The 13,610-nt window shown below is 42.5% G+C and overlaps 1 protein-coding gene across 7 annotated transcripts in view; it reads left to right on the top strand.

Annotated features, from left to right (window-relative positions):
- Window positions 1-13,610, top strand: part of SLC11A2 (solute carrier family 11 member 2) — a 31,724-nt gene that overhangs the window by 14,188 nt on the left and 3,926 nt on the right. For 2 of the 7 annotated variants that reach the window (XM_055583509.1, XM_055583513.1), the window contains exons 6-17: window positions 1,122-1,228; window positions 1,766-1,836; window positions 1,946-2,013; window positions 3,457-3,612; window positions 4,265-4,423; window positions 5,262-5,348; window positions 6,233-6,352; window positions 6,507-6,656; window positions 7,186-7,259; window positions 8,079-8,232; window positions 9,838-9,891; window positions 11,005-12,816. In XM_055583509.1, coding sequence (XP_055439484.1) covers window positions 1,122-1,228; window positions 1,766-1,836; window positions 1,946-2,013; window positions 3,457-3,612; window positions 4,265-4,423; window positions 5,262-5,348; window positions 6,233-6,352; window positions 6,507-6,656; window positions 7,186-7,259; window positions 8,079-8,232; window positions 9,838-9,891; window positions 11,005-11,166 — 1,362 coding nt within the window. In that variant the 3' untranslated portion in view covers window positions 11,167-12,816. Of the gene's footprint in view, window positions 1-1,121; window positions 1,229-1,765; window positions 1,837-1,945; window positions 2,014-3,456; window positions 3,613-4,264; window positions 4,424-5,261; window positions 5,349-6,232; window positions 6,353-6,506; window positions 6,657-7,185; window positions 7,260-8,078; window positions 8,233-9,837; window positions 9,892-11,004; window positions 12,817-13,610 lie in introns of those variants that run through there. The other 5 variants (XM_055583502.1, XM_055583507.1, XM_055583521.1 and 2 more) reach the window with 3 other exon arrangements.

Below are 13,610 nucleotides of genomic sequence, written 5' to 3'. Positions count from 1 at the left end.
TTGGATCTCCTTGCAGTCCAATTCAAAAGCAGAGACATTACTTTGCCAACAAAGGTCCGTCTAGTCAACGCTATAGTTTTTCCAGTAGTTGTGTATGGATGTGAGAGTTGGACTGTGAAGAAAGCTAAGTGCCGAAGAATTGATGCTTTTGAACTGTGGTGTTGGAGAAGACTCTTGAGAGACTTGATTGTTAGATAAGTACTAATCTATCTCTTGGTGAAGGAAATGGCAACCCACTCCAGTACTCTTGCCTGGAGGGTCCCATGGATGGAGGAGCCTGGTAGGCTACAGTCCATGGGGTTGCAAAGAGTCGGACACGACTGAGTGACTTCTGGTTCATCCTGAATGTTTAATCTCCTTTCCTGGCTGTGAGAGAGTATCTTTACCTGCTTTTTTTTCTTATATGCTTCTCAAAAAAAAAAAAAAAAATCGGTAACTTGTAGTTTGTTTTAGCTTCTCTTTCTTCTTACATTTCTTACACTTCATGTTTCTTAGTTTTTGTTTGTTTTTCCAGGCCTCAGTGAGCTAGCACTACTTAATTTCTTTCTGTTCGATTATTTGACCAGATTATTTCCCAGATTTTATTATAGAACACCCAATTCCAACACTTTGCCCCGAGGCCCTTTGCATATCTTGTCTTTTTTTTACTTGCTTGTGCAATACTATATTAAGGATGACTCCAACCTTTTCATGTTTGTTTTGTCTCTTCAGCTATGGTCAGAATAGATATTTTCTTCTGTAGTATTTTATTCTCTCCTGAACAGTATTTTGACCATCTTAGCATCCTCATTTCCCCCTAACACTTTCAGGATTGTTTTTAGGCAAAAAATTAAGTGGAAATAATGAATGGAAACTCCATTCTTCTGTCAAGTAAAACGGAAGGAGAAGAAATTGGCATCAGCTGCTGCCCTAACCTTGACTCAGGCTCTACCACAAAGAGCAGCCTGGCCCTCTCCGTCAAGGGACCTAGTAAAGCTTGAGTTCTGGTCCTTCATCTCTAGACCTAAGGCTTAATAAAGGACTGTTATTGGATCACTGCCAAAATATGAATTCCAAACTATGGAGGAAGTTCTTAGAAATGATTAATTAAGAACCGTATCTTTCTGCTGTTTGATGTTTAGGTTCCACGAATCATCCTGTGGCTGATGGTGGAGCTGGCTATCATTGGCTCAGACATGCAGGAAGTTATTGGCTCAGCTATTGCCATCAATCTCCTGTCTGTAGGAAGGTGAGGGGTTTTTCCTCTACAAATAATCATTGTTTTGCCAGATTTCAAAGCAAGTGTGAAAAGAAAATCCCAAGTCATTTTCAGTTTTCAAGATTCACCTCAAGTATTGTTGTTTTCTGTGGAACCTTTCTGGAACCACCGTCTTCTCTCCTGCCAGATGTAGGCTCTCTGTCTTCCATGTTCTCATGTCAGGTTATGCAGACCTGTTGTTATCCACTGTGTGGCAGTGTGTGTTATAATTAATTTGTATCTCAGTTTATCCCACTTGATAAGTGAGTCCCTTGAGAGATAAGACCCCTACTTTTTAGGTTTGTGTCCTGAATATCTGAAATCGTAGACAAAATTCGAATGAATGTATTACTTTACTTAGTACTGAGATCTTAAACTACCCAAGGTCTGGCCTCCTTGCTGCTGTTCCCTTTTCCCAAGTCCTTAGTCCTCCAGGTGTCATGTATCTGGAGAGCTCTTGGGAAACTGGGAAATGGGTCTTTCTCATTGTTTCTTTCCTTTAATCTCCCTTTTTAATCTCTGACCTAGGATTCCTCTATGGGGTGGAGTTCTCATCACCATTGCAGATACATTTGTATTTCTCTTTTTGGACAAATATGGTAAGGACAGTGGGAATGAAGGGGTCTCTCAAAGGAACTGCTTTCCATCATGTGGCTTAATGGGGTAATCTGCCTTCTGTGAACTCACTACTGTATTTTTCCCCTTCAGGCTTGAGGAAGCTGGAAGCATTTTTTGGTTTTCTCATCACTATTATGGCCCTCACATTTGGCTATGAGGCAAGTATTACAGGCTTATTCATTAGCTTTATTATTCTTCTTCTTAACTTTTTAAAACAAGGCTTTTGTCCTTTTATTATGAAAGGCAGTACATGCTAACAAAAAGCCGAATTCAGCACTGGCCAATTTTAAAGGAATAAGGATGTGGCAGAGACTAGTGTCCAGGAAGACCTGCAGGGACTCCTAGTTTAAAACTGTATGGAGAAGGAAATGGCAACCCACTCCAGTATTCTTGCCTGGAAAAGTCCATGGACAGAGGAGCCTGGCTGGCTGCAGTCCATGGGGTTACATGACTGAGCATGTGTGCATGAGGGTGGAGGGTCACGGGTTGGTAGCAATAAACTGGTAGAACTAAAAACAAAACAAAACAACAACAACAAAAAACTGTACTAGAACTTCTGGTCCCAAGTTATTCTCAGCAACAGAACAGCATTGGAGAGGGTCAGGAAAGGGGTTACAGTGTTATTCTCGGCTGTTAGCATTAGAGGGGTTTGTTTTTGCTCATCCTAGTTGACAGTAGCCGCAGCTTGGACTTTCTCTGTATTGTAACAATTAGTGAACTACAGGGGATACAGTACATGTTTCCCAGTTTGTGCCCCAATCTGGACATTACATTGGGTTAAAAGTAACCCTAACCCTACCATTATGTTCAGTAATGCTCCTGTCTGTGTCCAGTTATTATAAACTGATTTCTGCTTATTGGCCTAGCTAAGCTTTTGAAAATGTGTCTACTCTATGAGTAGATGATAGAGCTTGGTCTAAGGCTTCAAGAGAAATGCTGAACCAGGAAAAAGTGTTTCTCAGTGCGTCTCAGCAGATGCTAGTGGCAAGTGTTAGTGATTTTTCTATACATAGATGAACATGGAAGCATGATTAGTGTGGATAATCAAGAATCGACTGTTCTAAGGTGTGTCTCACAGGAGTTATTGTGACAATAATATCAATAAGGCCCTTAGCAGCTGTTTTATTTCTTTAGAATATTAATAAGATTCTCAACACATCCAGGCTCCCCAGGTGATGCTGGTGTTAAAGAATCAGCCTGCCAGTGCAGGAGACACAGGAGACTTGGATTCTGTCTTTGGGGAAGATCCCCTGGAGGAGGAAATGGCACCCCTCTCCAGTATTCTTGCCTGTGAAATTCCATGGGCAGAGGGGCCTGGCAGGCTGCAGTCCATGGGATTGCAAAGGGTTGGACATGACTGAGCAGCAGCACTACACATCGATTTCGTGTATCTAAAATACAGTGTGAAGTGTCTGGATACCCCATTCCTAAATTCTCTGAACTGTGCTGCTTGGTTTTTTTGGGTGGTTCTGTGTTCCTCATTTCCTGTGTAGTTGTTGATGAAGGGGTTTAAGGAGTAAAGATGCAGTGTTTTCTAGTACTGTGTTACTCCCTAGTCTCATGTTCCAGAAAAGACTAATAGCTGTTCTGTTTGTGTGTAGTATGTTACAGTGAAACCCAGCCAGACCCAGGTCCTCAAAGGCATGTTCCTACCATCCTGTTCAGGCTGTCGTACCCCACAGATTGAGCAGGCTGTGGGCATCGTGGGCGCTGTTATCATGCCACACAACATGTACCTGCATTCTGCCTTAGTTAAGGTGAGCAAGACCTTTCTTATCTCAGTGGCCTGTGTAGTTTCATGGCATCTTTTCCTTTCGTTGCAAGGGACACACACTTAGTTCACAACTGTTGGAGCCCTGAAGGAGCACGTGTTTTTCCACAGTTGGACTGCACACTCTTGTATCACTAAGGTGACCAGAGATGGGACCAAGGTGACATAGAGAAGGGACTAGAGTCCTTCTTAAAAGATCTGAAGGGGCACCATGTCTCTTGTCTTTAAATCTCAGGTGCCTGAACGGCCTCATGGAGGTCAGGAGGAAAGAGCCTAATCTGTCTTTTACCAGTTAATCCATCACAATCGTTTGCTGGAAGATTTCAGAGACCTTTGTAATTAAGGTGGTGTCCCCATTAGGTCTGAAATCAGATTGTTCTCATAGGTCAGCAGTTCTTCCAGCCACATAACTGAGGGCTCAGCAGTCACTCGTTCACTTTTTCCTCTTTGGGACATGTGATGTCATCAAAGGGTCATGACTTCTTACTCACTCAGTGAACCAGGATGTAAGTGGAGCCTCACATTTCATGTGGTCAGTTGTTTGCCCCCTAGGCCTTTCAGCTGACTGCAGACTTATGAAATATCACAAGGAAACTTGTTCCAACTCATCAAAAAGTGACTGTTGCTGTTCTCTCTAGTCCAGACAGGTAGACCGAGCCAATAAGCAGGAAGTTCGAGAAGCGAATAAGTACTTCTTCATTGAATCCTGCATTGCTCTCTTTGTTTCCTTTATCATCAACGTCTTTGTTGTCTCGGTGTTTGCCGAAGCATTTTTTGGGAAAACCAACGAGCAGGTGGTAAGTAAGCCTGGGTCCTGGGTAGTAGTGGATGTGAGGGTAAAGAGGAGGCTGCATTGGGGCAGGAAAACGTGACAGTGACTTCGAGTGCAGGGGAAATGGATCTCAGTGCTGCCCCTGAGTCATGGCACTACTCAGGTTTACATGTGGGGCTGTGACCAAGCCCAGACCCTCCTTCGTAGCTTTAAACAGGTAAGGAAGCGTGCCTTAGTCCGAGGTTGCCTCGTGCCGTTGTTGGTGGCTTCATGTCTGTTTGGCTCGTTCTCATCCCCTTTTGCTTCCTGTTTACCAACTACTGGCTGCTTGCCAGTCCTGCCATTTAGTGCTTACAGGCGGGAGGAGTCAACCAACAGAAAATAAAGCTGTGGCTAGATGGGCTATTTTATCACACTGAATTCTCTGTCCTCTTGACTCCTGATTGCCAATCTAGGTGTTTTTTTTTTTTGCCAATCTAGTTTTGATAAGTCCTTTGATTCCTACCCATAGGACCTCTAACTCCTGGCTCTGCTTTGAATAGGCCACCCTCTTCTGGGCGTCCTCTCATATTTGAAGTCTATTTAAGGGCCCTCACCTCCTATTATTATTTAAAATGACCCAGCATTCGTGTATTACCATGCACACTCTGACTCGAGGAAAAGCTTTTGGTGACCTGGGGGCGTAGGAAGAGTGGGGAGGCAGAGCTCAAAGACCTGCCGCCAGCCTCTGCTGTCATCAGCCTGTGTCCAGTGTCTCACCTGCAGGACTCGTTTCTTAGATGATCCGTCTGTGTGTGAGCTGTTGGAGAGGTCTTCTCTGAGTTTTAGACTCAAAAGTTGATCCTAAACTGCTTTGGTTCCAGGTTGCGGTCTGTAAAAACAGCAGCAGTCCTCACGCTCACCTTTTCCCAGACGATAACTCAACACTGGCTGTGGACATCTACAAAGGGGTAAACGTGTCCGGATTTCTGATCTCTGCTCCTGAATCAAGATTCTCAGCATAGTCTCTGGTCTTTTTAGTGGGTTCACTTCAGAGCTCAGCATATCTTCTGTGGAGTGTCTTTTTTTCAGAGGTCCAGATGCCAGACAAGCCTTTTGGATTACGTGGAAGGGAATAGGAGATCAGCTGACAAGATGATTTAATTGTATCAGCAATTCCCAAACATGTTGATAGCATATTGTTTTCTAGGTGTTAATTGGGGAGACTAAAGAAGTATCCCTGGTAAAGTGGTCTTTTTTGTGTGTGTGGCTGAAGACTATTTATTTATTTAGATTGTGCTGTGTGGCATGCGGGATCTCAGTTCCCGGACCAGGGATGAAATTTCTGCCCCCTGCATGGGATCACAGAGTCTTAACTACTGGACTGCCAGGGAAGTTCCAGTAAAGTGGTCTTTACTGGGGCCTCTCTGTCCCTTTTATGCTGATTACATTATGAACCTCCAGTGGTACACAACACATAGTATTTAACATTTCTGAAATTTATTGGAGGTTTCTCTCCATTCCTATTACCATCTTCCAGAATAGTGTGTTTAGGAATATAATTTGGGAAGTGTGTTATAGTCATTTTTCTTTTTGATACTTAACATATGAGTTGAGGATAAAGGCTTTAGGAGCCTAGAGAAGAGAAGGGACTAGGCTGAGGAGGAATGGGGGCCCATCCAGCAGACTTTAGGTTGAAAGCCTCTAGAATGAGGTCAGGACCCGAGTCTCGCTTCTGGGACAGTGCCAGCACAGCGCTCGGTAGAGGTGGGTGCGTAGCCAGGATGGGGAGAGGTGACGCAGAGGAGCACTGTGGGGTGTTGTGTCAGGTGATCTCTCTCCCTTGCCTCTCCAGGGTGTTGTGCTGGGGTGTTACTTCGGGCCTGCCGCTCTCTACATCTGGGCGGTGGGGATCCTGGCTGCGGGGCAGAGCTCCACCATGACAGGAACCTATTCCGGCCAGTTTGTCATGGAGGTACGTGCTGCTGTGACTGGGATAGACGAGAGGAAGGGGACGTTGCCCTTTTGTCCTTTCTTAATTCTGTGCCTCTAAGGTCTTCCCAAACCTCCTCAGACCTTTTTCTGTTTCCTCTTTCAGATACTCATATTCCTTCTGTGTTTTCTTCCAGGGATTCCTGAACCTAAAGTGGTCACGCTTTGCCCGAGTGATTCTTACCCGCTCTATTGCCATCATCCCCACTCTGCTTGTGGCTGTCTTCCAAGACGTGGAGCATCTAACAGGAATGAATGACTTCCTGAATGTTCTTCAGAGCTTACAGGTGAGGAGGGAGCTGGGGAAACTCATATCCCGTTGAGTCAGGAGGCATTCTGTATTGCCCTTAGATACCAAGCCTAGTGTGGGTGTGGGGAAAATTCAGAGGAAGAAAGAGGCACAGTCTTGGTCTATGGTGAACGCATATGAAATCTCTGTTATCTAAAAGGTTTTTAGAAGTGACTTGTTTTTTTTCTAAGCCTGTTGAATGGGAATTATAAGCTGTAATTACGTATAGAACACAAAATTATTCATTAACCAAAGCAAACATTAAATAATGTAAAGGAGACTGTTGGGTATTATGGAGATTAAGAAGGCAAGGCAGATAGAAATTTTGTAGACACTGTGAGCATAACTGACGCTAGGTTCATGCTACAGATTTCCACATAACCCTCCAGCATGTTGCGATGACAGGAATCATTTCTCACAGAGTAGGTGAGGCAGGGTCTGTGGTTCCCTTTTGCTAACTGTGCTGCTCTCTAGGATGTTACAGGAACCCCCGTAGCCCTGTCTGATCTTACTTTTTTCTTTTGCAGCTTCCCTTTGCTCTCATACCCATCCTCACGTTTACGAGCTTGCGGCCTGTGATGAGTGAATTTGCCAATGGATTGTGAGTGCACTTCTGTTAGTTCCCCAAGATGTGGGGGGGAAGGGTATCTTCATCAAACTGACCAGTCAGAAATTAAGTCATAGGGGGACTATGTGCTTTAAGACATGATTCTAGAGCTGCCCCCTCAATCTCTGACTTAGAAAATAGAGACTGTTGGGGACTTCCTGGTGGTCCAGTGGTTGAGACTCTGCCTTCCGGCGCAGGAGGTGCGATTTCCATCCCAGGTCAGGGACCTAAGGTCCTACATGCCACAGGGTGTGGCCAAAAATTAAAAATAAACACAACATTGTGAGTCAACTATACTTCAGTGTAAAAAAAATCAAAGAAAATGGAGACCATGAATTTAACAACAGAGGGCAAGCACATTTTTTGTTTCTGGTGGCAAATTTTTTAGCTTTTAGGGCTTTAACTCTTCAACTTCAGCCACTGAAGGATAAAGTATCTTAAATCCATGTTAAATGATCTTAATGAGGGAGGCATAAGCTAATACCTTTTATATACATCTCTAAAGTACATGGGGTATTTAAATGACTTGTTGCGTCTCTAGAGACTCATGACTTTTTCACTTGTAAGGCTTGTTGCATTTTTAGGGGCTTAAATAATAGGGATTATTTGATAGTGTTTTTTTTTTTCTTCTTCCTCTTTCTCCCTATCATTGTGTAACTTTGGCTCATTTAACCTAATCTGGGACATAAGCTTTTTGGTTTGTTTTTAAATGCCACTTACCCCTGTCCTGTCACCCCAAAAGACACAGTGTTTTTTTTTGTTTGTGGGCAGGTTGGACTGTTCTACCAATAACTGTGCTGATTCTTTTGACAGAGGCTGGAGGATTGCAGGCGGTATTGTGGTCCTTATCATCTGTTCCATCAACATGTACTTTGTCGTGGTTTATGTGCAGGATCTAGGGCATGTGGCATTGTACGTGGTGGCTGCAGTGGTCAGCGTGGCTTATCTGAGCTTTGTCTTTTACTTGGTAAGTCCAGCTGGGAGGAGGCAGGGGTGGTGAGGTGCATCTAACACTCAGAAGAGAAAGGACCCAAAAGAGCATATGGTTACCTGTCTTCAGGTTACTGACACAATTTGTATGAAATTGTTAAACCAGCTGTGACTAAAGAATATTTTTAACCATAAATTTTCCCTCTGTTCCTAAGAGCTATCATTTTTCAAAATCTGTCACTCTGTCTGGTTTCCATTCCTAATAATTCCTAACGAGAGTGTAGTATGTTTGAAGAACTCAAAGATCAGCCGTGTAGAAAATAGAGTGGTATGAGATGGGGTTGGAGAATGGAGCTGTGTCTTGTGATTTCAAATCTTTGGAGGGAGCACATGTGGGTTCACGGCCCTGCCCAGCTCTCCTGCTTAATAGCTGTCCAGTGATGACTCAAGTAAATAGTGATAATCTCTTGTTGAATTATTCTAGAATTACTAAAGAATGATGGTTATAAAACAAGCTATATCAAAAAGGAATGTAAAATAAATAAATAATAATGAAAAGAAAAGGAATGCAGAATTATAAACACCTAGATAATAAAAAAAATGGTCAAGAGTCTAGAGTAAATTATGTAAAATGGTAATAGTAGTTGCCTTTGGATGGTGGGATTATGGATATATTCTTTTCTCTATTTTCACCTTCTTCTGTAACATTACTTATATCAATGAAAAGCAGCTATGCCAACAACACATCTCCCTCATTATTCTAGACAGGTTTCTCTAAAAATCACAGGGGCTGAGGACTGGGGACAGCTGAATTTATACCATGTCTGCTACAGAGAATGGGAAGACTGGATGATAGAAACCCCCTGCTCATCTGACAATACTTACCTAGCCCCCGTGTCAGGGTCTGCCAGATACTTGATTGGGAACATCATTTTAATGAATGTTGAGAAATTATGTCTTGGATAGATACAGCTCTGCTTTTTTCCTCCTCAGTAAACCATGGGCACACTAAGATAATACTGACCCTACAATACAAGGACTTACTCCCAGGAAACCCAAGTAACTCAGTATGACCTTGACAGAAATTGTTTTAACAATTCGCTGTAGGGTGACTCTTGGTGGCGTAGTGGTTAGTATTTCTGGCTTTCACTTCAAGCTCCCAGATTCAGTCCCTGGTAAGGGAACTGAGCTCTGCAACCCGCCCCGCCACCCCCCCCCCCCCAAAAAAAAGAGTGCTGTAGAACTTAAGAGGATCCTTCCTTCATGCAGATCAGTTATGACAGTGCCAAGTCTTTCTTAGTCACCCTGAGGCTGTAGAAAATGTTGAAGACCCATTTTCAAGGCTGAGGACTGTTCTAGATGAATTCCTACTGTTCAGTCCAGGAGACTATTGCAGTTGTATTAGCCAGTCAGTCATTGCCCTGCATTGTGAGGAGTGGAGTAGGACTGAAATGGGTAGTGGTCTTCAAGGAATTCTGCCACAAACACACCACAAACACAAAGCAGTAGGAACAGAGGGAGCTGAGGATTGAAATTAGTACAGCAAAGAGGTTTGCATCTGAGCAGTGCAGTGTGGGCGGTGAGTGGGGTAAGTGGGCTCTCCAGAGGGCTCAGCGAATGATGACCATATTTTCTCTTTTAGGGTTGGCAATGTTTGATTGCACTGGGCATGTCCTTCCTGGACTGTGGGCACACGGTAAGCATCTCTAAAGTCCTGCTGACCGAAGAAGCCACCACTGGCTATACTAAGTAAACACTGTTCACAGGTAGCCATCAGGGCCAGTGTGTTTCTATGGTTTACTGTGTGAACATAGCCAAAGGTATGTGCTGTTGCACAGACTGCATTTAGGACTCAGCCGTTTGTTGGGAAAGACATTGTTGCATATTTGTTTGAAAGATAGCATTATTTTTCCTCCTGAACTCCTAACCTGGTAACTGGATTTAGGATCTTTGACAGCCTGATACCTGCTCTCAAACAGCACTGAATTCTTTCACTGTCCCAGGGTCAGTTGTTTTATCTTTATGTGAGATAGTTCTCAATGCATGATTCTTAACAAGACTATATGTTAAAAAAACATAATACAAATTACAGAATAGGTATGCAAGTTTTATTTATAAAAAGATAATGGATTTAAAAGTCTGAGAAATACTTTGCTTATGCATACCCTTTGAATTAACTATAAAAAATAAAATCTCAGTTAGGGTGGTTTGATTCATATTAAAGATAAAATTATGAGATAGTCTACCTCCATCAGGTTCAGGATTCTTTTAACTTATTTTTACTTTAATTTCATTGAAAGTTAAGAGGGGTAAGAAAGCATTAAAGAAGATGATAAATGGACAGATGGTAAAACTCACTTGTGGTCATGGTGACTAATACTAATCTCTTTCAAAAATCACTCTGATGATTTCCCTCAGAGATTGAGAGCTTACTGAAATGTTCTTGGGAGTCCCAATTTTAATAACTTTCATGTTAGTACAGAGCTCTCTTGATGGTATTTCTTCTTGAGCACTTAGAGTGGAGAAACCTTCCCCTTCCTCCTCCAGGAGGGTAGTGATAGAAAAAGATGGTAGCATTTATGAACTGATGTTCTCAAGAGACTTTGGGGTGAGGTGAAAAAACTTGAAAGAAGAGGAGCCATCTGTTTTATTCCTAAAAAACACCTTCTACCAGAATCATCATGTTTTTCTGAAGCATGCCCAAGACGACTTGCAAGGCAATCTCAGGAGCTCTGGATGTAAGCGTTGGAAAGCTCGCTCCCTCTCAGCGAGTCCTTTGGTGTCACTGGTTGCCAAGTTCTCTCTGCAGGGTTGCACTGGGCTACCTCTCTTCAGCCATTCTCTCAGAGGGAAAAACTTTGAGACCAGATGGTGGAGCTCTGGAGTCAGAGGAGATGGGTCCCTTCAGCATGGAGCTGCTGCTCTTCAGCCACTTCTGACATTTTTACATGTGGAGCCTGACACCATGTGATTATCTTAAACCAAGTCACATTGTCCGGTGGAGATAAATAATCAGGTCTTTTATAGCCACTGACTTTGTGAGAACAGTAATGGGAATGCAATTGAAGGACTGCATTTCTGGTGTCTTCCTTCTGGAGTGCCTATTGATTGATGTTCTCTGTTCACCTGAGCCCCTAAAAGCATTGTTTCCAGTACTTTGTACACAGTCAAAAGCACAGACTGAATGGACTGTCTTTTACATGGCTTTAAGGGTAACCTTCTGTGTTCCACTGACCATACCTTTACCTCAGCCCCTCCAGTGACATAGCACAGAATCCTGAGAGACAGATTCCCCAACCGTTCCTCCCTCTCCCCTACCATCATCCCCTAAGCTGTTCACAAGGGCACTCTGGAGATATCGGGAACTGACCTCTTAAGCTCTTGTCTGGCCTCAGTAGGTGAGGGCCATGTTGACGAAATTCTTTGTAAAAGATGGTACACTAACATCATTTACCTTTGCCTGGAGTCTGGCTGGGTGCAGTCAGTCTCAGATTCACAAATATTTAGAAGCCCAGGTAAAAGCTGCTAGTTTTCTTTTCCAAGTTATATATATGTCTTTCAATGATGAAAACTTTTTTCCCAGTTAAATGTCAGTTTATGTCACTATGTGTGTAGTATTTTACAGTGTTAACAACACTCCCATACTGTATTCCACCTAATGCTTTCAGATAGAAAGTGTGCTTTCTATTCAGCCACTACTTTGGGTACAGTAAACAGTGTTTAGAGCTGACATCTTCCAGTGCCAGCGTGTGCACTCTGTTTGTGTGAAATGTTTAAGGATATACAATTGTACTTTGTGTAAATTGGTCCTTGTTCTTTATAAATGTGGCATGAAATAACTGCTGCTATAGCATACTGGGAATTATCAGCAATGGGCAAGAACTGCAGTTTGGCTCCTGTGAGGTCCTGCTAGTGGTTTTAGGAGTGGTTACAATGAGCTTTTAGGGACCATTTAACAATATGTAAACTTGGTTTGTAATTAAAAAGTTTTTTTTTCCTTTTTCCAATTTGGTTTCCTGGATATTTTTTATTAAAACCTTGAAAATACTCTATGAGTGGGATCTCAACAACTTTGAAATACTGAAACATCAACTACCACCTGGACTGACATACTAGATTCACACTGTTCATGATTTTTCTCTTTAGAAGGGATAGAGGAATACAGTTGACCTCCCTGTACATCTAGGTGTTGGGGTGTTTCATGGAGGCATGAAATAAAAATTTTGCGTGTAATTTATAGTCAGCTCTTCATGTGTATACTCAGCCTTTCATGTTTAGTGTTCCTCCGAATGTGTGATTTCATGTTCTTAGATTCATCCTGCCTGGGATCATATATTTCTGCCATATTTACCTTTGAAAAAAAATGTATATGAGGAGACTCTTGAGGTTCAAATTGAGTTTGTTCAAGGCTCAATATAGGTTTAGTTCCCAGAAGACTTGATGAATTATAGACACCAAGCACTAATTTCTATCACTGATTTAATTAGTTTTGCCATTGCTAAAGTTTACATCATTAAAATATTTAAAATTGAGAAAAAAACTGTCATTCTGCCTTTTTCTGCTCTAAGCTGAACATTTTTCTGTCTGTAGTCTTGTTTCACCATTGAGGTAGGCGTTTATATTCTGTATATGCTGCCAGTAAAAAGTGTGAGTATTTGGAAGGTGAAAGGAAAATTGTTTAACTTAGAAATGAAAGCATATAAATACAAAGACCGGATAGAAATACAAAACTCAGACACAGTAAACTGCTAGGCTTGTCACCAAACACATGGCATGAAAAACTAAGTCAACCCTTAATTTGTTCCAAGAGTGTCACTAGAACTTCCTTTTCCCTTTCTCTGTTGCAAGCCTTCCCTGTCTGTCTTACAGGAACTAAATCCTGTGAATAAACACCGTAGACATCATCTGAGAATTTTCTTTTCCATGTTGTTCTTCTCATTTAACTCATCCTTCTTACCCTGGTTTTGTTTTGGTTTTTTTAATCTTTTTTTGGCTCTACCATATGCCTTCGGGGATCTTAGCTCCTGCCCAGGGATTGAATCCATGGCAGGAATTGGACTCATGGCGTAAAAGCTTGGAATTCTAACCACTAAGACACCAGGCAACTCTTTATTTGGGTGTAATTTCATAGCTAACATAGGATGCATCACAATTGGAAGATCCTGGTTTGAGACTTCCTTTCGCTCTGCCCTCTGCAGTGCTTTGTGTTCCTCCCTTGGACAGCACCAGTGAGTCCAGATGTGTCACTGTCTTTTGACACCTTAGCTTTGGAACAGTAAAAATAACACATTATTATGGTACTTGGGGTCTGAGCACACTGTGCGTGTGTGTGTGTGTGTGCATGCAGGTTTAGTCGTGTCTGACTCTTTTCAACCCCATAAACTGTATCCCGCCAGGCTCCTATGTCCATGAGAT

The sequence above is a fragment of the Bubalus kerabau genome, chromosome 1 (genome assembly GCF_029407905.1).
Source record: "Bubalus kerabau isolate K-KA32 ecotype Philippines breed swamp buffalo chromosome 1, PCC_UOA_SB_1v2, whole genome shotgun sequence".
In the NCBI taxonomy this organism is placed as follows: domain Eukaryota; kingdom Metazoa; phylum Chordata; class Mammalia; order Artiodactyla; family Bovidae; genus Bubalus; species Bubalus kerabau.
Note: the sequence above shows the minus strand (reverse complement) of the source record. Positions and strands in the feature narration are given on the sequence as shown.